The sequence below is a fragment of the Polypterus senegalus genome, chromosome 17 (genome assembly GCF_016835505.1).
Source record: "Polypterus senegalus isolate Bchr_013 chromosome 17, ASM1683550v1, whole genome shotgun sequence".
In the NCBI taxonomy this organism is placed as follows: Eukaryota; Metazoa; Chordata; class Cladistia; order Polypteriformes; family Polypteridae; genus Polypterus; species Polypterus senegalus.
This window is the reverse complement of record NC_053170.1, coordinates 22045411-22070814: the sequence shown is the minus strand read 5'-3', so window position 1 is coordinate 22070814 and position 25404 is coordinate 22045411. Positions and strand designations below refer to the sequence as shown.

General features: G+C 39.9%; 3 protein-coding genes and 5 non-coding genes across 8 annotated transcripts in view; 1 reads left to right on the top strand and 7 right to left on the bottom strand.

Annotated features, from left to right (window-relative positions):
• LOC120517150 (heterogeneous nuclear ribonucleoprotein R) overlaps positions 1-7544 on the bottom strand; it is a 38057-nt gene extending 30513 nt beyond the window's left edge. The window contains exon 1 of the mRNA XM_039739301.1: positions 7254-7544. The gene's annotated coding sequence lies outside the window, so the exon portion shown is untranslated. The remainder of the gene's footprint in view (positions 1-7253) is intronic.
• Positions 7545-8225: 681 nt separating this feature from the next.
• On the bottom strand, positions 8226-13208 carry rpl13a (ribosomal protein L13a). Its single transcript, XM_039739302.1, has 7 exons — positions 13129-13208; positions 12104-12176; positions 11583-11648; positions 9590-9691; positions 9111-9196; positions 8857-8916; positions 8226-8475 (listed from the first exon to the last, which is right to left on the bottom strand). Exons 1-7 carry the CDS (start codon positions 13147-13149, stop codon positions 8266-8268), a joined length of 618 nt encoding a protein of 205 aa, XP_039595236.1. The 5' UTR covers positions 13150-13208; the 3' UTR covers positions 8226-8265.
• On the bottom strand, positions 8678-8761 carry LOC120518237. Its single transcript, XR_005631204.1, has one exon. It is a non-coding gene; the product is annotated as a small nucleolar RNA Z195/SNORD33/SNORD32 family (small nucleolar RNA).
• LOC120518238 lies at positions 8999-9073 on the bottom strand. Its single transcript, XR_005631205.1, has one exon. It is a non-coding gene; the product is annotated as a small nucleolar RNA SNORD34 (small nucleolar RNA).
• On the bottom strand, positions 9478-9546 carry LOC120518246. The gene has a single exon (XR_005631212.1). It is a non-coding gene; the product is annotated as a small nucleolar RNA SNORD50 (small nucleolar RNA).
• Positions 11714-11795, bottom strand: LOC120518236. The gene has a single exon (XR_005631203.1). It is a non-coding gene; the product is annotated as a small nucleolar RNA Z195/SNORD33/SNORD32 family (small nucleolar RNA).
• Positions 13209-13327: 119 nt separating the features above from the next.
• Positions 13328-13399, top strand: trnaw-cca. Its single transcript has one exon. It is a non-coding gene; the product is annotated as a tRNA-Trp (tRNA).
• Positions 13400-19012: 5613 nt separating this feature from the next.
• atp5if1b (ATP synthase inhibitory factor subunit 1b) lies at positions 19013-24676 on the bottom strand. Its single transcript, XM_039740036.1, has 3 exons — positions 24541-24676; positions 22510-22622; positions 19013-19289 (listed from the first exon to the last, which is right to left on the bottom strand). Exons 1-3 carry the CDS (start codon positions 24613-24615, stop codon positions 19148-19150), a joined length of 330 nt encoding a protein of 109 aa, XP_039595970.1. The 5' UTR covers positions 24616-24676; the 3' UTR covers positions 19013-19147.
• Positions 24677-25404: the final 728 nt, after the last annotated feature.

Sequence of the window (25404 nt, the reverse complement as noted above, 5' to 3'; positions counted from 1 at the left end):
GCAAAAACCTCAAGTAAACTTTTTTCATGCTGTCATTATGGGGTGTTGTGTGTAGAATTCTGAGGAAAAAATGAATTTAATCCATTTTGGAATAAGGCTGTAACATAACAAAATGTGGAAAAAGTGATGCGCTGTGAATACTTTCCGGCAGCACTGTATATATATAATTATTAAGATTATGATGCATCTCTAAAATAGATAGCATTGCATCAGTTGACTAGGCACTGACTGAAGCTGGCCAGTGTTTTCAGTTTCTAAACTGTCACTTGTGAACAGTCCACTCTTGCTGAAGTATCTCACACAGCAATAAGCAGCTCAGCGTTTGTGATACAGGCAAGAGACGCCACCTGATCCATCTGCATTGCACCCTATATTTGCTTTATCAAAACCCATCAACGGTGTAAAAATAATAAAACGCCAACTTGGGAAAAGGGGTGAGATTTTGTGACAAACTGATTAAAGGGTTGTGGGCAATGACTCTTTTGCCAACATTTTGAAGAAAAAGTGGAATGGTTGTCACAAACACACTGGCAGTCAGCAAATGCCCAAAAAAACACAATAACTGCCTGACAGGTAGCACAAACGTAACATTCAACTGTACTACCCAGTAGCCGGTGTGAAGAAGCCATCCTAAAGACATGATAAGTGGCTGCAGCCATCTTTAGCAGCAGTTTAAAATCAACCACAGATTTCTTGTAGTTGTAAAGGTGCTCCTCACAGCCATAAAAATGAATGCTGTCCCAGTCTTCTTCACGTAACTGCTTCAACTTAGTGGTGTTTATGAATACTCAAGCATAACTGTTCACATCCAAGCCTGCCCTACCAATTTCCTCTTTGACTATTTAATGTTGATTTGCATATGTACATTTGCTCTCTTTGATTCCTCTTTGTATACTTCTGCAACCTATGACTAATCTGAATACACACACACAAACACACACTGAGGCTATGTCATAATACAGAAAAGACAGAGGGCAAATACTTTTTCACAACCCTGAGTGCTGGTTTTTAAAGGGGCTCATATCCACCTTAATAAAAGGAGAAGTGTCTGTCTGGATGTCTATCCAGTTGCCATGTCTCTCTTATTCCAAAAGATGGCACGCCGTAGACATTTTTAGCAATAAAATGCATTGCATTTGTCATTTCAACAGTTGGCACATCACAAACACTAACACTGCTTTTATGAATCTCATACCTAATGGCATATAACAGAGACATAGGCATTACATGGTGCAATGGTGCATTGCAAATGGGTCTATGTTGATTACTTAGATTTCAAACCCATAGGTAGCAAAGCTGATACATGTTTAAAAGCATAATGTCACTCCAGGGTTTGGGGTTTGTATTTAGCTGTGGTTTACAAAATAACATGACATTTTCTATTTAAAATTCAAGAAAGAGAAAGCACACAGGCACAGCTGTTAAACTAACAATTCTAAAAATCATTGCAGACAACAAAGAGGAAAAAAATGACATTGCTATCCACATTGCACAATCTGCATCTTCAAAGAAATAAATTCGGCCGTGAGCGTCAGTAGGCTTTGCGCCCCAGTAACCAAGTTACCCAAACTATTCTTGAACATGTCAGGAATTACTTACTGCTCTGATGCTGATCTTTCTGATCATAAAACAGGTCATTTCGACAGCAATCGATGACAAGAATTCATAATTACTTGCGGAATTACGGGATTTGAGGGTTCCTTTAAACCAGTGTTTCCCAAACCCGGTCCTGGGGGACCCCCTGTAGCTGCAGGTTTTTGTTCCAACCAGATTCCTAATCAGTGACAACACCTGATAACACTGATCTCATTTAATTAGCTGGGATTTTTCTTTCTCTTGTTCTACATTCAGAGAAGCGCAGCAGCCGGATTTTTACATTTATACGACATTTAGAAATATTTCTGCTTTTGCTATGGATTTAAATGCTTAACTCTCTTTTATAGATTTCGTTATATTCTGCCCTTTCTGTGTTCAGTTTTCTCCCTTCGTTGTATCTTATTAATGACAATTAAAAATGAGCCAAGCAGACACCCAAGCAAACAACACTAAACAATCAAAGGCTGCAAGTACTTCAGCGTCAGACGCTTAGTAAATATGGGATTAATTAAACAATTAGAACACCTGGAAAAGTAGAATGAAAATCAAGATGAAAATATTGGTAAAAAGAAAAATAAATACATTATTCCTATATAACTGCTTGGAACATTTTAATACTTTTTTTTTTTTTACCAAACTTTAGTTTTCTAATTTCTATGTTGTTCCCTAAACACAGAACTTGGAAACCAACACTTCACTTATTTAGCCCAGGAGTCCAATTAAAAACAGAAGCTGGACGGAACAAAAACCTGCAGCCACAGGGGGTCCCCCAGGACCAAGTTTGGGTAAAACACTCCTCTAGAGGGTCTCTTTCTCTCGCTCGATTTTGGCACATAAAAGTAATCAGCACACCGTCACCTCAAAACAGGCTTAAGTTTCGAGTTTGGTATTTTCAGGTCCAGCCGTTTTAGCTCTAGAAACCGTGACACACAGACACACACCCATCAACGTGATATCGATGTTTTGGTATCAGGGGACCCTAAAACACTGAGATCCGTCAAAAAAACGGAAACAGACATTTTTGACGAATCTAAAGCTTTTGCTCCTCCGCCATAGACGACTGGTTATTTGCAAAGCAAAAATAATCATTAGTAGAATTTTAAAATATTTGTTCTATTCGAATTTACTTGACCATCAATTAAAATTGAGAAGTATTAATACTATTAATTTGTGGGAGTAATCCTAACAATTGTTTTATTTTATTGGAATTCTTTCATTTAAACACAATGCAGCAGCAACCACCTGACAGGTGTGCTTACTCTCATCACCTTTAGATGTGGCCTAGTGCCACATGCTGCCAACAGGGGGTGGAACACTTTTTAACCTAAAACACAGACTATACCATAATATGCCACCAGTAGATTTTAGGCTGCCCTGCCAGATAGTAAAGAAAATTCTATAAACCCACCATTGAAAATATCCTGAAAAGAAGTATGACTGGCTGGTTTTGAAACAGCGGACAGCAGGGCCGCAAGCCAAAAGATGGCACGTTGCAGACATTTTTAGCAATAAAATGCATTGCATCTGTCATTCCAACAGTTGGCACATCACAAACACTAACACTGCTTTTATGAATCCCATACCTAATGGCATATAACAGAGACATAGGCATTACATGGTGCAATGGTGCATTGCAAATGGGTCTATGTTGATTACTTAGATTTCAAACCCATAGGTAGCAAAGCTAATACATGTTTAAAAGCATAATGTCACTCCAGGGTTTGGGGTTTGTATTTAGCTGTGGTTTACAAAATAACATGACATCAGCAGAGAGTGGTAGCTAGCACACTGGGTGTACACTCTCAGACTTTCAGGACGTCTATACCGGGTGGTCAACTCTAATCATGGAGAGCCACAGTGGCTACTGGCTTCCAACCTATTAGTGACTAGTTTTTGCTACCTATTAATAATTTCATTTATTTGCTGTTTAAGACTCAGGCGCTTTAAATCAGGACTGAGCAAAGTTTTTGCTTGTTTTGCTGCAACCCAATTGCTTCATTAGAAATCATTCATTGCTGATGAAGCACTTATTGCTCAAGTGACATTTTTCTGCTTCATTTTAGTGGTCTTGCTTGTTGAGATTTTGTACCCTTGATTGCTAATTTTAGTCTTAGTTGTAGTTATTGTTTTATCTGCTCCTTATTATCAATAAGATGCAAATGACAAAGGAACCAGTAGTTCTCCATCTAGCTTGTCTCCATTTCCACCCATGTGTATTCATCATTCACTTTTCAGAGGGAAACTGAACAAAAAGTAAAGAACTGAAGATGACTCCTCCGTTTTAGGCGTCAAATCGCTGGAATGATATCATTACAGAGCAAAAACAAAATCTACTAGCCAACCCGCGGCGTACCATACGCCGCATAATCAGGCCGGTTTTCTAATGATTTTTAAGCACAGGGAGAAAATTAACATTTGAAAAATCTGTAATGTAATAAATCAGCAAGAAAAGCAACATTGTAACAATGCACGGAAGGAACCAACACACAATCGTCCGTGACTGAAAACTGGCGGACCGCCATCGCTCATGTGCCCACCTCCAACTCGTCCCTTGAGTCGCTGTCGTCTTTGCACAGTCCAGATGCACCTGTGACTCACGTGGACTTTCCGTGTTCCTGCAGGAGCATCTAAGAAGATGCATGTTTGTCGTGGATGCGAATTGCTGTATGTAGCGTGTAAAACAGTTTGCAATGGTGCGCGCGGTCGTGCGTCGTAACCGAAAACTCGGTTTTTAAAGACTGCTTACTTCATTGTGTTTTAACCTCAGTTGTAAAAGATTGTTTTAAAGATCCCATGAGATACCCCTCGCAAACTGTTTTACACACTGCATATGGCGATTCACCTCCGGCGTGGCTACTTCCTGCATGCGCCATGGGTGTCTTACTTGTCGACGGCTTAGTGAATCCACGCCGCTTTCCATGGTTGTCTTGCCTTAGTGAATTTTATATATATATATATATATATATGATTTAAGAATGAACTGACATGGTAGAGTTATAACAAGCCATGATATTAAACATGATCTGTCATTTGTGAGGACTGGCCTCTAATTAAGATACTGGGTTGGAACAAAATCTGCAGCCACTGCAGCCCACCAGTATCCGAGTTGGCCACCCCAGTCAATACAGAAAGATGTCAGACCAGGCCAAAGAAAATCATCACCAACACCAGCCATCCCGAAAAACATGGTCTCTTCAAGGGAACGCCAGCAGTGCCCGACAACCACTTCAGTGACACTTAGAAGGGGTTTCTTTCCACAGTCCATCCACATCCTAGAGTTACATGACGGTCTACTGTTAATTCTTCTATATTTATTCATCATATAACTTTATAACATTAATATGATACTCTCATTGAAAATAGAGACCACATATAAAAATGGGAACAGCTACGGAAAAAACAATAATTACACATATGTATATTTTTTTATATTCTTCTGATGCACAGTCTTGGAGCTCAGCAACTAAGCATTTCACTAACATACTGTATGTACCACAGGGATCTCAAACTCCGGTGGTCCTGGAGGGCCGCAGTGGCTACAGGTTTTCATTCTAACCCTTTTCTTAATTAGTGACCAGTTTTTGCTGCTAATTCACTTCTTTTGAATTCATTTTCATCGACTTGTTTTTGAAGATTTGTTCCTCTGAATTGCTTCATTTCTTTCCTTAAACAGAAACAAAATGTGAAGTGAGTGAGCCAATAGAAGACCACCTAAGTCAGGGCCTCAAACTCCAACCAGCTGCTTCATCAGACACCAAGTCTTGTTGCTCATTAAACCCGCTCTTTAATTCCATGGCCTGTTGCTGCCCTCAGGGTGCAACAGCAAACATTTCACAAGTTGTTGATTTTTTTTTCTTTACTTTTGTAAGAGCAGCATTAAAATTTTCTGGGGGCCTGAGAAGACCAGCATTCCTGAGACCCTTCATTTTTCTTTATTTTCAAATATTGTATGATGGACACAGTTTGCTTGTCATGTTTTTGGCTCATTTTGCATCTCATTATTGTTAAGGAAAAAGAAACAATTTTTGGGTCTGAGTCTTCAAGAGCAAGCAAATCAAAATTAATTACAAAAATCTGAATTAGCAGCAAAAACAGATCACTAATTAAGAAAATGGTTAGAATGAAAACCTGCAGCCACTGCAGCCCTCCAGGACTGGAGCTGGGTATAAGTGAATGTGAAATAAATTTGATTTGATCAGTAAGGTGTGATGTATCCAAAGTACCAACATGTCTCTTATGTCAACATAAAATTCTTATTTCTACTTCTGCAGATTTATTTTTGCTTGAGGTTTTAGTTTTAAAATGTATCATGTCTTTGTACCATTAAGTGCATAACAATAATGGCACTATATAGAACTATGACTGACTTAATAAAATGGACATCATAAAGCTAAAACATTTGACTATACCATAATGTGTCACATGTGGATTAGTAAATGTGTGTTGTATTCAGGGTACAATTTCATTTTTACTAGCATGTCTATCAGTACAGTGAAGTCAAGAAAAATGACATTTTATTGGCTAACTTTAAAGATTACAATATGCAAGCTTTCGAGGCGACTCGGGTCCTTTCTTCAAGATGTAATCAAGAAGGGGCCTGGGGTTGCCTCGAAAGCTTGCATATTGTAATCTTTTTAGTTAACCAATAAAAGGGGTCGTTTTGCTTGACTTTGCCAAAACAGAATTATTTTTTCTACTTCTGGAAGAATTTTATTTTTATATCAAATTTGATGTTTAATACTATCATGTGTTATGCAATACAAGGATACATAATGAAAACAGCACTATATAAACCACTGTTTTACTAATTAAATGAGCAAAGGAAAACCAAGCGACTTTCCTAAGAATGGACACTTTACCTTTGAATAGCTACCTTGGAATTCACAAGCCATTCCGAATAAAATCTTTGCAAAGTAAATAAATGCAAACAGATTTGTACATTTTGCAAAGCTATTTCACACACGTTGTAATAAAAATGATGTGTGTAACATTGGATAGCAGACAGAAATTCCCTAAATGCAACAACGAACTAAATTTGTCCAGTCACGAGTATCACCTCAAGTTGAGACTGTGCTGGAATTCAAATATGAAAGCCAAAACGCAAGTTTGAAAAAATAATGAACGAAAAACAGTTTCGAAAATTACAATGGAGTCACCTTCTATGAATTAACTGTTTCACCAATTTCTCATTTTAACAAGGGGGAAAAAACAAACTGTCAAAGCACTGTATAAAATCAGCAATGACGCTCAAATGAATGCAAACGTGTTTAGCGGGTTGCAAATCGTGCATCCTGGAATTACACAGATCAGAGAAAAGTCATCGGCCGTCCACCTAGGACTGAATTACGAGCTCTAAAATGAAAGCTTTCCAGCCGGTCTTGCGCTTTTAACGATTCGTGCACTGACAGAAGCTGAGAGAGGACAGGCAGGCCGCACAGCTGATCAAACACTCCAGCACCACCACACCCGACAGCCGGCAATAAATCTGCTTAACAGAATGACAAAGGAGGCGGGGAGCAAATCTTGCACATGCCAGACACATCTTCCCATTTTAAAATACCAATAATGGCGATATTTCGTCGAAGTTAACCACCCCAGGCCTAAACTTGTCCCCCACCACCTAAGTAATTCCAACCCGTAAGCTAGCTGACACTCACCGGTTCTTTACAACTCTGCTGTCGCCCCGTCGCACACTTTATGTCCAGAATGTTTTTTTTATTTATTCCGCGTTACCACGGAGGGGCGTGTTTTATGTCGTGTAACGTAGGAATGCCGCAAGACAAAAGTCGATCAGACAGAAGGAGGATACTTCGTTTAAGCTGCGTTTTGTACGTGTGTTAAGACCCCTTTATGGCCTCCACACAGGTATGGAATTCACGCAGCCGAGATTCACGTGCACGCGACTTTCCTCCCGGTCAACACGACCCTAAACGCGCGTGTCCGGTCGCTTGGCGGCGGGGTTTCCTCAACAGCTCCACACGGGCCGGATAGCGAAAATAAAAATGAGCCAATTAGCGACTCGTATGCTGAATGCACAATCCAATCAGAACACTCCATGAAAAGGAAGTGCGTCTTAGGGAAAGCGGATTTTTTCGATTGACAGGGTGATGGGACCGTAACTAGGAGGACTGCTATGCATTAATACCGAGTTACAACAGACATAAGTAAATTCTCAAAATGTCAAAGCTTATAAGCTTTAGTATTATCTCCTTCAGATATTCGCCGTAGTACAGCTTAGCTATTCGCTAAAAACATCCGAGCTTGACGAACCGTGTGTTCTTTCCTTTGCCAAAGGTCTTGTATTCCTCGATCTTGCAGTTTAAGTTAGAAAATGTAAAAAAATACACATTAATACTTGAGTAAAATTGCATTATGACACTTTATAACTGGGTTAGTAAGGTGCATTAAAGATTCAGGTTATAAAAACAAGGAGTTAAATAAAAATGTGCAAGTGTCTTTTTCACCACAAGGCATACAGCGGAGTTGAACTACCATGACATTGTCTTAAACTGCTGTTATTTCCTTCCTTTTTCTCTTGCACATATTTACCACACATTTTACAAACAGATACCGTCCAATTTTTAAACAGTGCAGGGAATAAAAGAAATAAAAGCACACCACACAAAACAGTTGGCTATTAACATTTATTTGCCTCTGAAGACCGAAAACTTAAACGAGAACACCGTATTGTTTCAGAACATCCGTATATTTAGCAATTTTGCTCTCAACATTCTTTTCAGCCACTTTCTTTAACTTCATTTCTCGCTTCTTTTTCTTATAAAAGAGGTTGCTTTTCTGCTTTCTTTTCTCTTCAAGTGTGGCTGTGATGGCCTGGTATTTCCACCCAACTTCATGGGCAAGGCGACCAAGAACGGCAAACTGGGGAGGGGGGGTTGAGAGAAAAAAAAAAGCCATTGGCATTCTGTTGCAAATATGGCATGCCATTTGTTAACTGATATGTCACAAACTACAAAGCTGTCTTTATTTGTAGCTACAATTCTACTCTAAACAAGAAAACAAAAAGAGTTTATCCCTTCTATGTACACATGCTATGTGTAAAAACGTAGGCTTTTGCTGGGCTGTTGTCTCAGATGGTAGTGCATGTAAAAGTATTCTCATTGCAGTGAAACTCAAATAATTTTATAGAAAAATCATCACCGACATTCACAGCACCAAACATTTACATTTTTAGTTTTATGTACAAGTAAAACAGAGTAAAGGAAATAATTCTTTAAAATAGCAAAGGTTAAGCCACCTTACCTTACGAGTAGGTTTTAAGCGAACAATCTTCAAAGCAGCTGGAACAACCATGCGCTTCCTCTATAGATGAAAGGAAAAAAAAAAGGGTAAATTAAGAATGAACATAAGAAAACAAAGCAGGGAAAGAGGGACAAAAAAAAAAATATGTCTCAGATATTTAATGTTTTCTCACTTGCATTCAAACAATGTAGGTATAATAGCAGCATCACCGACATAAAAACTAAAGTACAAGAATAAAATCTGCCCTTGTTTACCTTATCATAGGGTGGTGGGATCCCATCAAAGACTTTTAGTCTGTCAAGTGCTGCCTGCCCTCTCTTCGTTTTGTGTGGCAGCATACCTGTGGGAAGTGGGGATGCAAACACACCATAATGTATTTAACATCGAATCCCAAGGGTTCCATCTTTCCATAAGCAGTTATATTTTTAAACTATAATGCTAAAGATATTCACAATACAAATTATACCTGAATGCTATTAAATTACTTGACGCACAAGACTACATAAATGTTCTTAACTATAAAATTACATTAGGCTTCGTGCCCTTGTTTACATAACTGGGCATTCAAGAAAATGCAAAAACAAACAAGGTCCTAGAATGGACCATTTCATCACAAGTCTGAACTCAGCAGCCAGATCCGTTGTTTGTTTCATCAACCATGTCAGGTTCGGGATAGACTCATCACAGTTCAGCAGTGATGTCACCTAAAGCATGAGTGAAGTGGAACTCTGACCTCTCACTGTCCTCCAGAAAATCTTGCTAGGAGCTCTGAAATGGTATGGTCCACGAGATGGATTGGTGTTCATCCTTTTACGGAGAAAGGCAAGGTACTTCACTGAAATATTGAACAATAAACATCACTGTTGTATGCAGTAAGCAGCAGTTTGTCTAATTTCTCAAATTGCACACTTTTCTAAATTATATACAAACTACTTCAATTTTTTTTTTTTTTTTTTTTTTTTTACACATTGAGTGATACTAAAATCTTCCATACAATAACATTTCAGTGCTTATTACACTTTTTAAACAATGTTCAGTAAACCTATGAATTACAAAAAACAACTTTACTGGCAATCTGTAACACTTTAAATTGAGTTGACATACGCACTTAATTTGTGAAATTCATCTCAATGTGCACTGCTTTAAGTAACAATAACCTCCATATGCAAGGTACTCAAATAGCAAATGGGAAAATATGCTAGTAATCATGGGGGAGCTCACTGCTGCAAACTGTTCTGGCATATTATGTATTTCAATAGCCATGCCTCCAAGAAAACTTTGGTTGCATTTTCAAATTACACAGAAGCCTTCGCAACCCATAATATTTCCATAACGCATTATATAATCACTAACAGGAAAAGCAGGCCACCAAAACAATAATCTACTAAAATCCATTTATCCATTTTCTGCCGCTATTCCTGATCATGGGGACAGTAGTCTAAGCAATGATGCCTAGACATCCCTCCCAAAAACCACCTCCTCCAACTACTGAAGTGTTACCAGGCCAGCCAAGAGATGTCACCAGCATATATCCTGGGTCTGCCCTGATGTCTCCTCCCTGTTGGTCATACCTAAAACACATTCCCAAATAGGCATTCAGGAGACAATTTTAAATCATAGCCCTCAACCACCTCCTTTCACTACAGAGGAGCAGTGGCTTCAACTACTCCTGAATGTCTGCGCTCCTCAACGTTTCTGGAAGGGTGTCTGGGCTCTGCCTACAACGAAAACTAATTTCTGACACCAACACAGCATTCAATTAGGCAGCTTGGAGAAGGTTATATTATGCATGTTACACATCGTGAATCCACTCAGCTATGAACATGCAGAACACCAACTGGTTTGTTCAAGTGATGCAACCTACACAACTAACCTGAATAATTGAACATAAAAATTAAGGACATCAGTCTTTGAAGTGACACTAGCAACATAAGCTTACACTAAGGAAGCTGCAGACTCTTATGTTTCACATTCAAACTTAATACATTTAACCACCATTCACATATCTTCAAGAATCATTCACCCACTGTCAGATCTGTACATTACATTTCAATGCTGCAAGGGGCAGCAGCCCTTTCTTCCAACACTGGATGTACTGCTGGATTTAGTCATGGATAGTACAATAGTCCATAATGGAATATACTCATACTAGAAACTAAGTTTTTTTTTCTCTCCTCTGGTTCATGATACCAGACTCCCTGATCTGTTCTTGGCAATGAAAAATTCCCAAAATTATGCAAAAGAAATGCATTGTCCATGACTCAGTTATGAACATACTCGATGCACACATTCCTTCTTTACATTCAGTGAGCAAATAATCTGCCTTGACTGGCGCACACACAATTCACATTTCATCTAGTGAACCTTTTGATTTTATTTTCAAGGAACCAAAACAGAATCCTTCCCTGGTGAATACACCCCAGTCTATTCATTTACAAGGCATGCTCATGGCACACTCATCCAACAACTATACTGGCACCTGGACAGAACAGAGTTGGCAGTTAGCGCAACTTTATGAGAATGTTCTAGGTTATGTAAAGAAAACTACCTCACAGAGTCAGAGAATTGTCAGGGTGCATAAAGACCCCATGAAGTGTCAGTCCGAACCAGCGCACCATTGTGAAGCCCACCCTAAAACCATATTTTACTACTGAAGCTTACTTCAAATAAAATATAGAAAGGACCTAAAAAAAAAAAAATAAAAAAAAAAGTTTACATTTACTTACACTTGTTACGATAGAAGTTTCCGGAAATATTTATTCCCTCGCATCTTACTATCACTACCTTGTGACCTGCAAGAGAGTATCTTTCATTAGAAGCATTCATAATTCAATTTCAATTATATTTTATAAATTGCTTTGTTTCAGATGGTAGTGCATGTTATGTTTTCTCAAAGTTGTAAAACTCAAACAAGCTTAAAAAGCATCATCATGAACAACTCAAGAATCATTGCCTGGGCGGAGTACAACTCCTTTGGCCTAACTGAATTGTCATTTAGCATCCCAACACATCAAATAGATTGCTGAAATTTCTAACATTTACTCTGTAATTTTGTAAATACATCAGACTCCCGTTTTCATAGCAAGGTGTTTGCCTTATACCATGGCAAGGCTGAAATGCAATCTTTAGATAATTGCCAAGATCTGGGAAACTAAAGACCGTGCCCATCATTACTTTACACCACATATAATGCCAGGCATGTCCTAAAACAACAAACTGCTTAAAAAAAAAAAAGTGACAAACTTACCAAGCAAAACTTGTTTGGCAACAAGGGCGGCCAAACGTCCAAGGAGATGCCCCCTGCCGTCTATGAGCAGAACCTAAAATGAATGAGGAGAAGGAAAGGAAAAAAAAACACATGAACTACTCTCCAAGATAAAACGCAACGTGTGTGTGTGTGTGTGTGTATATATATATATATATATATAAATGATAGAGACAGAGAGATTTGTAAAACTGCTAAGTTTAACTGCCGTTAGAACGATGAAATGAATAGACACTAAGTTAATAAAATATCACTTGACATAGTGACTTAACATTAGTGTATAATCTTAATACAGTCCTTGCCTCATGGATAAATGACTTTCAAGATAGCCGTTAAACTCCATTAATATAACAGAATTTCTAGTCAAACACATCGCCAAGGACTTTTTTTCTTAAATCTATTGCAAGATGCATCGTTTTCCGCTTGTCATTAATGGAAAGATTTGACTTTTCAAGTTGGCTTTACTGGTCAAGGTATATTATCAATATAATTATTACAAAATATGTTAAATCAAAACAAATCAATAAGTGTAAGCAAATAATACATGATGTCCACTCGGCTGTCAAGTGCTGCTTCAATAATGGAACTCGCTGATATACCGGGGTTTACCATCCGAGGATGAGGCCTGCATCAAGCCCTCTACTTTCAAATGTTCACTGCCACACCGTCTTATTAAACGGTTTCGTTCAGGTCATTTCACACGGACCGTATATGCTTCATTCCTCATAACACAATCACTCCAGATCAACAATTTTTAATTTAACTGCTAAACACTCAACACTACACGTGTACATAGCAAAGAACCTACTCGTAATGCCCAGGCCACTTCACGTTATCAGTGAAGCAAGGGGAAAATGTAAAACTTTATATCTAGGAAAGAACTGAAGAACGCAAAATAAAACATAAATAACAGAAGGGTATTCGTCTGCATTATGTAAATTCGTTACCTATCTATCCCACCTCTGATACCGGCATTTTTTTAAGTTTTGTGAAGCGCCAACACGCACCTTATTGAAGCGGTCCGCCATGATGCGAAAAAGAGAACGAGATACGGGGAATCGCCAGCTAAAAATCAGGGGCAAGGGGCGGGGCGACGGCCATACGTCAACGTATGACTAACGTAAACGTCGACGTCAAGAAAGAAAAAAACTAAAAAAAAACAGACGAGTTATTCCTTTACTACCTAAAAGAAAAGCTTTATCGAAGGACCTCGTGGCGCAACGGTAGCGCGTCTGACTCCAGATCAGAAGGCTGCGTGTTCAAATCACGTCGGGGTCAATTTTTTTTTAACTCATTTCAGTTTTAGCTTGTTTTGTTGAAATTATTTAAATAATTTTATAGCGTTTGATTTTTTTTCATGGTTGTTTATTTAAAATCGATATTATTTTCATACATAACAAATTACGAGTGGTAAAATAACGCATGAATTCTATAGGCGTTACGTGCTTATTTTATTTTTTCGGTGTGCACACGCAATTAAGTAAGTATGGGAAATGTGTATGTACGTGCATACTGTATAAACATTTACTTATTAATTGTAATTACATTCTATCCCGTTTCGTTATTACGCTCTAACACTAAATTGTTCTCAAGTGGGCATTTAGTTTTTATTTAATTTTGCCTACATTCTACCTCGTTTTGTTATTACACTCTAACTCTATAAATTGTACTTAAGCTGGTTTAAGAACGTAATGGAACATCCATCAATTTTCCTAACATGTTTATAAAGGGTTGAGTCGCAGGGCAGCTGCAGCTGGAGGCAGGAACACCACCTGGGCTGCTGCACTGTCTGTCTTACGGTGAACACACACTCTCGAGTCAGTTTAGCCTACTTGTCTATGGTATTGGGTGGAAACCAAAGCATCCGGATGAGTCCAGTCTCCTACCGAGGGGCGTCAGCACTGCTGCGCCACCATGCCACCCCTGTTAATGCAACAATGAATGTCAGAATTGCATGCCTATCTACTGTCTTTGTTAAGCTATCCAGCAATCAGAAACCGTAAATTAGGACACTCTGCATGCGTCGACGTTAAGGCAGCAATACTGCCAGAGGCTTCAGCAATGGAGCAAGGCGCTACGCTGAAGCGCCAGCCAAGCTCTCTCTTTCAACTCCATAACCTTTCCACCCCAATCATTAAGGGACTGAAACTCGATTAGCTTTGACCAGCATCACATCAAGAATGGGGTGCTAGAGACAAGATATACACAAAAGAGAGCTTGAGTGCAGAACCTTATGCATGCTGACACGCTTCATGTCTTCGAATTCCAGGATACCAGAAGCAAACGGTCTATGTGGGCTGAATACAGTGGTCTGTAAAAAAAAATGTCATCGTTTTCATTAAAACGTGGAGGTATTCTGCATAGACTTGAGGGTGCTGACTCCAAATGTGGCAAATGAAATTGTGCTATTGTATTTCGCTTTGGAGAGATAAAGGTTTGAAACTATACCTATCCATCCTATCCATTATCCAACCCACTATATCCTAACTACAGGGTCCACGGGGGTCTGTTGGAGCCAATCCCAGCCAACACAGGGCTCAAGGCAGGAAACAAACCTCAGGTGGGGCGCCAACCAAACCACCACAGAACTATGCATATGTTGCAACATATTATATATATATATATATTTAAGCAAGTGCAACAATTTTATGTGATGTTTTTATGTTACATATTTTGTCACACTTTAAATCGGGCTTATTTTAAAACCTACATTTATATGTTTAGTATCATTCTCTGCGGTGGGTTGGCACCCTGCCCAGGATTGGTTCCTGCCTTGTGCCCTGTGTTGGCTGGGATTGGCTCCAGCAGACCCCCGTGACCCTATTCGGATTCAGCGGGTTAGAAAATGGATGGATGGATGGTATCATTCTTTTCAAAATTTATCAAACTTTAATGTGATGTTGTTAGATTTTCAGATTCTTATTCCGTTTTCAAATTATAAACTAAAAAATATGAAGAACATACGTCCCAAGGGACGAGACTTTATGCCAAGATATGTAACCAGGCCCAGGGCCAGAAATAAAAGACAAAGAGTAGCACAGCTGCTGTACAGGCTTTTAAATGTTCAAAGTGCTGAGCGAGATGCAGATCACACGACAGATGGCAGCAGTTGATCGAGTAAAGAGGAGGTAAAAAAATAAAAAAAAACACTTGTTTCCCATTGTATCACCGTTTAAGAGGGGGTTTCGGAGAAGTGACTGCATCTCCTTGGGGTGAGTTCAGCCCCCCTCTTCACAACACGAGGGCAGAGTTGTGAAGTGGCTGGTGTGTAGCGTAGGCCAGGGGGGTTGGCGAGTGAAGTGAGCAGAGGTCGAACCCTGTAGTATATTTATATGAGAAAAAAGTAATAAAGTTTTAAAATAAATTATTTAGATATGAAAAATGATAAACCACACATATAATTATTATAACTATTATACACAAAAAGCGGTCCCCACAAAGTGTGTCATGGTGGAATGACAAACAGATGCCCGCTAGTGTGCTCTCACTCCATTTTTCAGAACTCTCTCCTCGTGTTCTCACCCAAATGACAGTGTACGGCAAAAGCGGCGTTTGGGGGTGGAAAGTGGGGTGACCTCCCCAGGCCAATGGGGGCACCGCTTTTGAGGTCCGCGTGTCCCATTCGAGCGGATCTGTCGTTATATTCTCCAGTTATATTTTGATAAAGTCAGTGTGTTATCTTGCAAAAATGTACCTGAATACTGTAATGGGAAAATCCGGTGTATGTTAACATTATTTTTATTAAATTCACGCACAAGTTTATACAGTCCATACATATCGGCAATAGCGTTTGACGTAACCGGCCCCATGTGGGGAAGAAGATGATCCGCTGTGGCAACCCCTAACGGGAGCAGCCGATAGAAGAAGAGGTTTTTTGCCTTTGTATTCCCAAGAAAATTGTAGGACACACACCATGAAGGCCGTGTCTTCTTCTACTGTTTACTTACCGGTTACCTGGTCAAGACAATGGATGGTTAAACCCAAAGTGGAATATATCTGTGAATGCCATTTCAGCTGTAACCTTCTCTCTTCTGGATGATACAAAGGCATCTTTCTAACCTTCTAATTATATAATATCCTGGCTATTATGAAGGAAGAAGAAGAAGAGGTGGAAAAAATACAGAGTGAAAGCAAATCCTCACTTACTAGCAAATACAGTATTTCATTTTGGGTTGTTGAGAACGAGAAAGACTGCCACTTTGAGCTCAAAATATTCTTCAAATGATATTCTGAACATGAAATATACTTATGCCATAAAATGTAACTTTCTTTTTTTTTTTCAAAGCTGTTTTTTTGACAGGTTAACGGTGGAGAAATTCCAGTTTCAGCCCACCTACATCTACTTATATAAAGTACAACAATTTACTGAGCGTAAACATAAAGGCTTGGGTTACCAAGGGTTGTCTTTTTGAGTTTATGTATTGCAAAGAGCACATGGGTGAACAGAAGGAGAGACACACAGACAGCGTAGGCACAAACCAGCACATTACTCAAGGGTCTAATGGGTGGCTTGGAGGAATATCGGGCAGGGATATCCACAAATAAAAGCAGAAATGGCAAAGGAGACAAACACTTTCTCTGTACAGACTACAGACACGAGGACAACAGCAACCAAATGCTAGGATGGGTTCATTCCTTACTTTTTACAGAACGAGCAGGCTGACAGTTGCCCTTTGCATCTGATGTTTCAGGGGTCAAGACCTGCTTTTTGATGCAGGAACACCAGGGCCCATTAGAGGGAGCTCTAGGCTGGCTGGATGAGGGAATGGCTTCTTGCCCAGACAGAGGCGTATAATGGACAGGCCAGTGGAAGGCTAGGCGCAGCTCCGTCCTCCACACAAAAGGTGGCAGTAATCTTCTCAAGGCATCTCAGGTTTCACACCTGCAGGGCTACATGGGAATTGGAGTCACGAAGTGCAGCCTTGTTAGGATCACAGACATATATACGTAGACGGCACATTCACTGTGTTGCCCAGTCGACACGATACGTCAGCACGTCCGCCATATTGCAAGTGGCAAAAGTGCCATTTACACTAATACAGGTAGACGTGGAAACCAGGTTTTCTGATGAAAAAACAATAACGTTTTAAACAGTATCATTTATTTACAACAGATCTTGGCGAATCGTTTAAATGCAGTTATTTATATCCATTTATACACTAATAATGGCAATTATTAAATAATTTCTCCCATATAAGTAACATTTCTCAGACTGCCTTCTTCCATCTCCAATACATTTCTAGATTTCGTCCTGTTCTTACACAACACAGTACTGAAGTATTGGTTAATGCCCGAGTCACATCACGTATAGATTACTGTAATGCTATTCTATCTGACATCCCACAAAAACGTATCCATCGCTTACAACTTCTTCAAAATTCTGCTGCCAGGATAATAACCTGCTGTTCTAAATCCACTGAACATATTACAGCTACTCTCTCTCAGCTTCACTGGCTCCCTGTTCACTACTGAATACGATACAAAATACCACACTGAACATTTAAATCTCCCTCCTACCTCACTGATCTCCTCCAGACTGACACTCCTCTCACTCACTCAGATCCTCATCTGCAGCTCGACTTTCTGCACCACACGTCAGACTCAGTGCTCTGGTAGCTCGAGCGTCTCTCATTGTGCTCCTCAACTCGGGAATTCTCTTCCCTCTCATATTCGTCAGCTCGATTCAAGAAGACATTTTAAAACTGCCCTCAAAACGTATCTTTTCAAACTGGCATACCAATTGTGAATTTTGCACTGTTACTGCCCGTTACCTTTGTTTGCTAATTATTGCTTTTTGATTTGTCATTCTCTTGTTTTAATTTTACTAATGCTGTTTAATTTTATCGTAAGATAACCTTGAGTGCTAAGATTATAAAATGGGATTTTCTAAATGGCCAAATATAACCAAAACAATTGTTCTGCCTTACCTATGAAAGGTAACCGTAAGCATTCCCAGGTCCAGCTTAAAAAGGAGGGCGACATTCAACAAGAGGAGCAGAATGAGATAAAGGGGACCAGAAAATAAAAATAAAAAAAGATTTGTAGCTGCAGATAGACCGAGTGTGGAGTCGGGAGAAATGAGAACTCTACTGGTGGGAGGACAAGTGTCCAGATGGCAAAGATTAAGGCACAAAAGAAAAGAGTAGGGTGCCTTTGAAGGTGGTCAATTTTGTGCAAGTCGATATGGAAGAGGGTGTTATAAAGAGTGAGTGTACAGTCTTCTATAAAACTGCAATTGCAAAATCCTCAAAATTTGCTTCTAGAAAATGTTAAGGAGTTTGTCATCTAAATGCACGTAAATAACAATCACAACATCGGTATTAATTGGTCATTTGTCCCAGAACCACCATCCGTCTATTGGTAGGCCCCAAACCTGCCCTCTTATCATTTTCGACTGACACCCAGGCAGCACCCCAAAAAACAAACACACTTGCAGCATGGACAGCTATGGCATCTGATGGAGTGGACCATAAGGCATCAGGAAAAAACGAAAACAGTGAAAAGGTAACCAGGGTGCACACATTTCCCTCATATTGTTTTACATTTAATTACACTAAGTGAAACATTGTGGTTCGTCTTAGAGATTCAGTGCACAACACATGAGATTTTGTAAAGCAAGCAGAATAAATGCAGGCTTTACTTTTAAAATAGACACAGCAGAATATTTTGTAGCAACATTTGCTGCCTTTGCATTTTTTACGGAACTTTATTATTGATAGTTTTACATGTACACACAGTCGGACATAGTTTATAAGAGATTTATAAAAAAAAAAAAAGACGTCAAGCTTGAAAAAGCAGAGAAACAAATCCAAGTACAAGAACTGTCATTTCATTCAGGCTTTAAAAGTTGTGGAAGTATACACAGTACCTTGAAATAAAACCCAGACAACATTCCATGGAAAATGAGGCATATCCAGATTTATTTTTAGTTATGCATGTACAATATGAGTGAGGAAATGAAGACAAGCATACAGTCACAACTAATTTATGCAGTTATGAGATTTGGCCTCCCGCCCACTGCAACCTTTAGTCATCATCTTTGAGCTTTTTGATCTTGTTCTTGTGACGATCGATTTCCTTTTGTAAGCGTTCAATCTCCTTTTTGTGATGGTCAATTTCTTCTTCATGGTGCTTCCTCAGCGACTGCAACTGCTCCCGCTCTTTCTGTCTGAAGAGGATGAATAAACAAAGAGTCTGTTACTTAATAAAACGAGGGTACATCAAAAATTAAAGGCAATTTGAAAATTATATGGGAACAGCAACACATAGAAGCTGAAGCAATACAACACGCTCATGATGGCTTATGGGTAACTGGAATTCACACAGCACTCTGCCATTAGTATAGTTGAAACCAAGGTCAAGTGGACATGGATGCTCTTCTGTGGGATTGTGCCATTGCTGAACAACGAGATGTAGTCAGATTTCTTTGGGCAGAGGAAGTGAAATCTGCTGAAATCCACTGAAGGATGTTAGTTAAAAGTACCAAATTTATCACAGCAGGAGCCATTGAAACGTTTATGAATGGGTAGACAGGTTTAAAGTGGGAAGAACAAGACAAACCGACAAAGCACAAGCTACTCAACCATCCGCACAAGGCCACATCGACATGGTGAAGGCCTTCATCAGAAAAGACCGACAGATTTCATTGTCTGCTATTGCTGCACAGCTTTGGATCTGCACGTGCCATACAGCATGATGACTTGGGGTACCGTAATGGTTACACAAGATGGGCACCCAGACGGCTTACTGATCTGCACAAGCAAACATCCTTTGGTTAATTTCACCAGTTTTCACTCCCTCTGGCCAAAGAAATCTCTCTACAGCAGGGGTGCCCAATGCGTTGATCGCGATCGACCGGTAGATCACAAAGGTAGCGCAGGCAGATCGCGTTGCATTCAAAAAAATGTATTTATTTTTTTTTTTTTTTTTAAAAAACGTTAGTCTATCATATATCCTCCTTATGGTGTTTGCCACTTGATTGACATACAGGACGGCCAGTCTGAGATCTCTTCTCTTCTAACACACTGGTCATCCTGCACTCACGATCAAACGCGTGAGCTACTGTAAAACTCCGGCTGTGATCTACGGTAGTTAGCTTTCCAATTTATATCGACTAAAGAAGGGATTTAAAAAAAAATTTTTGGGGAGGTTATGGGCTGGATGTGGAATTGGAAGAGGATTTGTTTCTCTCACAATCAAAGTGCGTTTGTCTGATCTGTCCTTGCTATTCCAAAGAAGGAAAATGTGGAAAGGCACTTTCGAACTGTTCATAAAAACTACGAAACTGACGTCCTTCCGAAAGCGATCTGAGAAAGAGAAAGGAGAGGGAACTAAAATCGCAGTTAATCGGACAGCCGTCATTTTTCACTCGGCTGAATTCAAAAGCTCCTTGACTGCATTATTCGGCTCGACTTATTTATGCGAGTCAGCCTTTCCCCACATGACGATTATTAAATCCAAATACTGTAGTGACCATAAATGTATTGAATTGTTGTTGTGCCATAAAGGTTAGTCAGTTATGCATAAAGTATACTCCGTATATTTAATATATATCATTTTTAATGTAGGTAGATCATTTCGACCTGGTCATTTTAAAAGTAGCTCACAAGCCAAAAAAGTGTGGGCACCCCTGGTTTACAGCACATCGTTCAACAATGGTGCAATCCCGCAGCAGATCATCCATGTTCATTTGATACTGGCTTCAACTAGACTAACGGCACGGTGCTGTGCTGCACGTGTTCTAAGTACCCATAAGCCTTTGCAAATGTAATGTATTGCGTTAGTTTCTAATAGTTGTTGCATAATTTTCAAATTGCCTTTACTTTTTGATTTACCTTGGTAGCTCCTCTGTTACCTTAATACCTCTTGCACATTAAAAACTAAATTTTGGGTCCAGAACAGCTTTTTGGGGTCATTTTGAAAGGGATACAAAACACATCGGGTTATGTCAACTGCTTACCAAAAGTACCACAGTCAACTAAATCAGGTTAAATGCTATCCATCTCTAAAAGAAAAAACATATTATGTTGTACTATGTACGGACTACATACCAGTAGACCTCCAACAAAACAAAAATAGAAATGTAGGTTAGCATGTCAATAAAGTAAGGTTTGACTGTAATGCAAAGTAGCAAAGGAAATGGAAGGGCTTTCTCAGACACTTAGAGGAGAGGTCCTGATCAAAGTAAACTCACCTGCGAGTTACTTGTCAAATTTCCAGTAGTACTAAGGTGTTGTGCCATGTCAGCCATTATGGATGTAGTGAGAAGCCAAGCAAAATGACCCCTTTTATTGGCTAACTAAAAAGATTACAATATGCAAGCTTTCGAGGCAACTCAGGCCCCTTCAGGCAAAGATGTAATACAGAAACTGGAGGTCCCTGTGTTTATATACACACTAGGACAAGAAACAACAATGGAAAACCTTTAAGTGAGACATTTTAAATGTAAAAAAGTTAATAGACCTCTTCATGCTAAGATTCATTTAGCAAGAGAGGAGACCAATGTATAGTCGAGATCTTTGGATACGATAACTGTCCAACAAAGTCTTTTGAAGTTTCCGATGAGTTTTTCCAATACAATGTGGATCTGTAGTCAGGTTGTCTGTGTCAGTCCAAGAGATGCAAACAATCCGGAGATCTGGCCATAAAACTCTTGTCTCTATTTAAACCATGTTGTAAATGTGTTCCTGCACAATTTGTCTCAACAGTACAGAGATGGCATTGGGCAAAGACTCGGCTTAGCAGAAATAAGCCCAGCCAGCTCAACACTCTTAGCTAAAGTGAGAACTCTTAAAACAGACCACTCTTGGCATGGTGGGCCGTCTACAATTGAGGTGCTGGACTAAGCGTCAATGAACTGGCACATGGGTGATCACTTACAAAACTATCTTAACCACTTTGGCATTAAAGAGCGAGTGGTGAAGCAGCTCTGTGTACCACAGGACTGCTCTTCATCTTAGACTGGGTAAGATCATGCGAGCACTGGTGCAATGTGTAATTTTCCTGAAGCCATTTGGAGAAATGTCTGTTCCTGCTGAGCTTACTTCCGGAGAGAATACATAAAACAAACAAAAGCAACACAAAGAAGGTGAACTTTAGATTTCAATATATAAATATGCTGAGCCCATTAATGCTCATTACATCAGAATACTGGCAAAAAGAAGAGAGAGTCGCCCTGCCCTCAGCATTCCAAGACAAGCCAAGACTGAAGCCATTAAGTGGAGAATTCTGATTGATCATTTAAAAAAAAAAATCTTTAAAAAAACACCAATTACTTAAACATCATGACTGCCACAATGAAAACAAAATAGATTAAAAAAACCAGACGGGCCAAACCCTGAAGCAAAAAAAAAAACAGATGGGCCAAACCCTGAAGGAAGACGACTTACTTGAAATATCTCTCCTCTTCACCAGCCTCTCTCTTCCCGAAAGCCCCTCCAGCTTCACGGATTGATCCTCCACCTCCTCCTCCTTTTCCTGCGCCCTTTCCCAGTTCGCCAAGCTGAATTTTAAAAAGCAGAGTGAAAAAGACATTTGGCCAATTTCTGGATTGCTATGTCCGGTACTACTAGGGTGTCGTACCGTGTCAGCCATTATGAACGTAGTGACAGAGTCAAGCACAATGCCACCTTTTATTGGCTAACTTGCCTGAAGAAGGGGCCCGAGTTGCAGTTGCCTCGTAATCACTTTTAGTTAGCCAATAAAAGGTGTCATTTTCCTTGACTTCTCGCTAGATTGCCATGAACACACTTGAATGTAGCAGCCACTGCTGCTTATTTGTGGCACGGTCAAGGCTCAGTTTTTGTACATCACAATTTCAACGTAACACCGGGCTCTGCTCAAAAACTATTTTCTGCGCATCAGAGCTCTGACGTAAAAATAGTCACAGAGAACAAAACTTAAATATAGTACCTGTTATTCAGTGACAGTAAGAAATCAGTCAAGAATAATTGCAAGATCCTGTAATGTCAATGTAGTGTGAAAGCTGAAGAAGGTATACATATGGAGAGCAGAAGTGGCCAACAGTAAACATTTTATCAGGAACAGCAGCTGAAAATGCTCCATTTAAAAGAGTGGACCACCGTGTAGCGTGGCCTCCTAATGGCTAAGGTGCTACACTATACACTACTCTACTCTCTCAGATGGAAAGATCTACCCAGTTTGACATCTATCCACCATTTTCTAAACCCATATATCAAGAACAGGGTTGCAGGGCCATCTTAACGGCATCACAGGCCCCCGGGGAAAATTAATGCGCTGGGGCCCCCGTTTTGATAGCAAAACAAAAATATACATTAGCATTGGAAACATCATAGGGCCCCGTGCTCCTGGGACCCCTACCCAGTGCCCATTGTGCCCACACTTTAAGATGGCCCTGCACGGTTGTGTGATGCTGGAGTCCATCCCAGAAAACAATTGATTTTTACTAATTTTGAAAACTTCTTGCTGTAAAAAGAGACAGATATATGCAGATTTCTTCATGGCCAAGATGTACTTTCCAAGCCCTCCCTGGCTAGACTGACATAATGTAGAGTTAATTAGGCAACTTTCAGCAGGACACAGAAAAGATGAATACAAAAAGTACAAGAAACAACTGAAGGCAGTCCAGTCTAGGTCAACTCAAACAGCTTGGGCTGTTGAACATTTCCTGCAGAACTTTAGAGACTGGACTACTGCTTCTGTGGCTTGGTGTGGCCCTCAGTGTGTCGTAGTGCACCAGTTACAGAACTTCACGACCAACTGTATCGGACATGTTAAATGAGAGGCGAAATGCGCCCTGCTGTGGGGCGGACACCCCCGCTTACCTTGCGGTAGTCTCCTAGTGCCAATCCCCGACAAGAATAAGCGGGGCAAGGATATAATTAGGTGTTGGCTCCCCTGCCTGTTAAGACGTTACCTGCAAATGGCGAATGTTTTACCTCTGAGGTGCTTATTTATTTAAAAAAAAAAAAAAAAAGGTACGCAAACGATGCTGCTAATACAGTGGCACTTGCTGACTTGGATGGTCTGTCACTTCAGAAAGGCTCACCCTTTAGTATTAGTATTTTGAAATAAAATGACAGAACATGAGGCACGGCCATTGGAATCGGGTGGAGAAATCAGACGATTCACTGCGACAACTTCTACCTGTTTGTAGTGACGGAACATGTCTACCTCTAAGCGCAGAATTGTTACATTATTATTACCGACTTGTGTTAACAGACAGCTCTGGTATATGTAAATGTTACGCACTTAACAATTTATAAATAATAATCATAAACATTATAGAGGCATATTTTCCTTTGCTGCTTCCCAAAGGCGGCCCTGCTAATCAGTTGTCAACACCACCGGCGCCGCCGTCGTCGTCTTTTAAAGCGACTGGCTAACAATCAAAATTCACGAGGGTGTCCAGACAGAGGTACAAACTGCGGCTCATTTACCTGGCTGGAGTCGGATGCCATCCTGATCTGCGCGACCAAGACGCGTCTCAAGTTTGAACTTAGCAGCCTTGCCATGCCCAAGTACCTCCTGCCAACTGAATTCAGCTCGAAAAGTCAACCTGCCCTTGCTTGTTTATATGGAGTGGCTGAACAGCCATAAGCCTACCCGGAGTTGAAAAAGGAGACGAACAGTGCTTACGGTGCAGGGCGAAAGTATGTAAATCCTTTTAGAGTTATGCTTTGCGTTTCTTCTAATCAATCAGTAAAGCTGAACACTCTACCATCCTTGGAGGAAAAAATAATAATGATAATAATAATAGGAAAGTGTTTTACACCAACAACATATGTTCTGCTTAAATGATTGCGTATTTTTAAAAGCGCGAAACACAGCTAAATGATTCTCCTCTAAAGACATTATTAAAATAATGAAGTGGTGGCGCTGGACAACTGAACTAAAAACACCGTCATATCACCTGTTACGTTTCAATGAAACCATACGAACGTTATAGTCGGCCACTTTCTGTAAATTTGGCCGCAAAGGTTGTCGGTATTCCGCCATTTTATGTAAGGAAAAGCGAGTCGCAGATTATTGTGGATATTGTTTGTGTGGCGTTGATGTTGGAGTCGGAGGTTTTTCTAATGTTTGACTTCTTCGCGTCTACTGTAACGCAGTTGTTTATGTCCGTGACGCCTCGCTGTTTCTTTCCCTTTCATACTTTAACAAGTGCACGTTGAATTTCGTCCTAACCGGGAAAAAAAAACCGCTCACCGCAAATTTGACGGAGGATGGGAAGAGTGGACTTCGAATATCACGGTCGCAAATAGAAAGGCAAACGGTGTTTTTAAAGATCTTTGCCATCCAGC

What these genes read in the sequence shown, in the direction of transcription:
- rpl13a (XM_039739302.1), bottom strand. Translation starts at nt 13,149, where the DNA reads ATGGCGGACCGCTTCAATAAG. An exon ending in AAACTTCTATCGTAACAAGT is followed by an intron (nt 9,692 to 11,582) that starts GTAAGTAAATGT and finishes TCAATATTTCAG; the next exon opens with TGAAGTACCTTGCCTTTCTC. An exon ending in TTTCTGGAGGACAGTGAGAG is followed by an intron (nt 9,197 to 9,589) that starts GTCAGAGTTCCA and finishes CACTTCCCACAG; the next exon opens with GTATGCTGCCACACAAAACG.
- atp5if1b (XM_039740036.1), bottom strand. Translation starts at nt 24,615, where the DNA reads ATGGCAAGGCTGCTAAGTTCAAACTTGAGACGCGTCTTGGTCGCGCAG. An exon ending in TGGCATCCGACTCCAGCCAG is followed by an intron (nt 22,623 to 24,540) that starts GTAAATGAGCCG and finishes TTTAAAATTCAG; the next exon opens with CTTGGCGAACTGGGAAAGGG. An exon ending in GAAGAGGAGAGATATTTCAA is followed by an intron (nt 19,290 to 22,509) that starts GTAAGTCGTCTT and finishes CATCCTCTTCAG; the next exon opens with ACAGAAAGAGCGGGAGCAGT.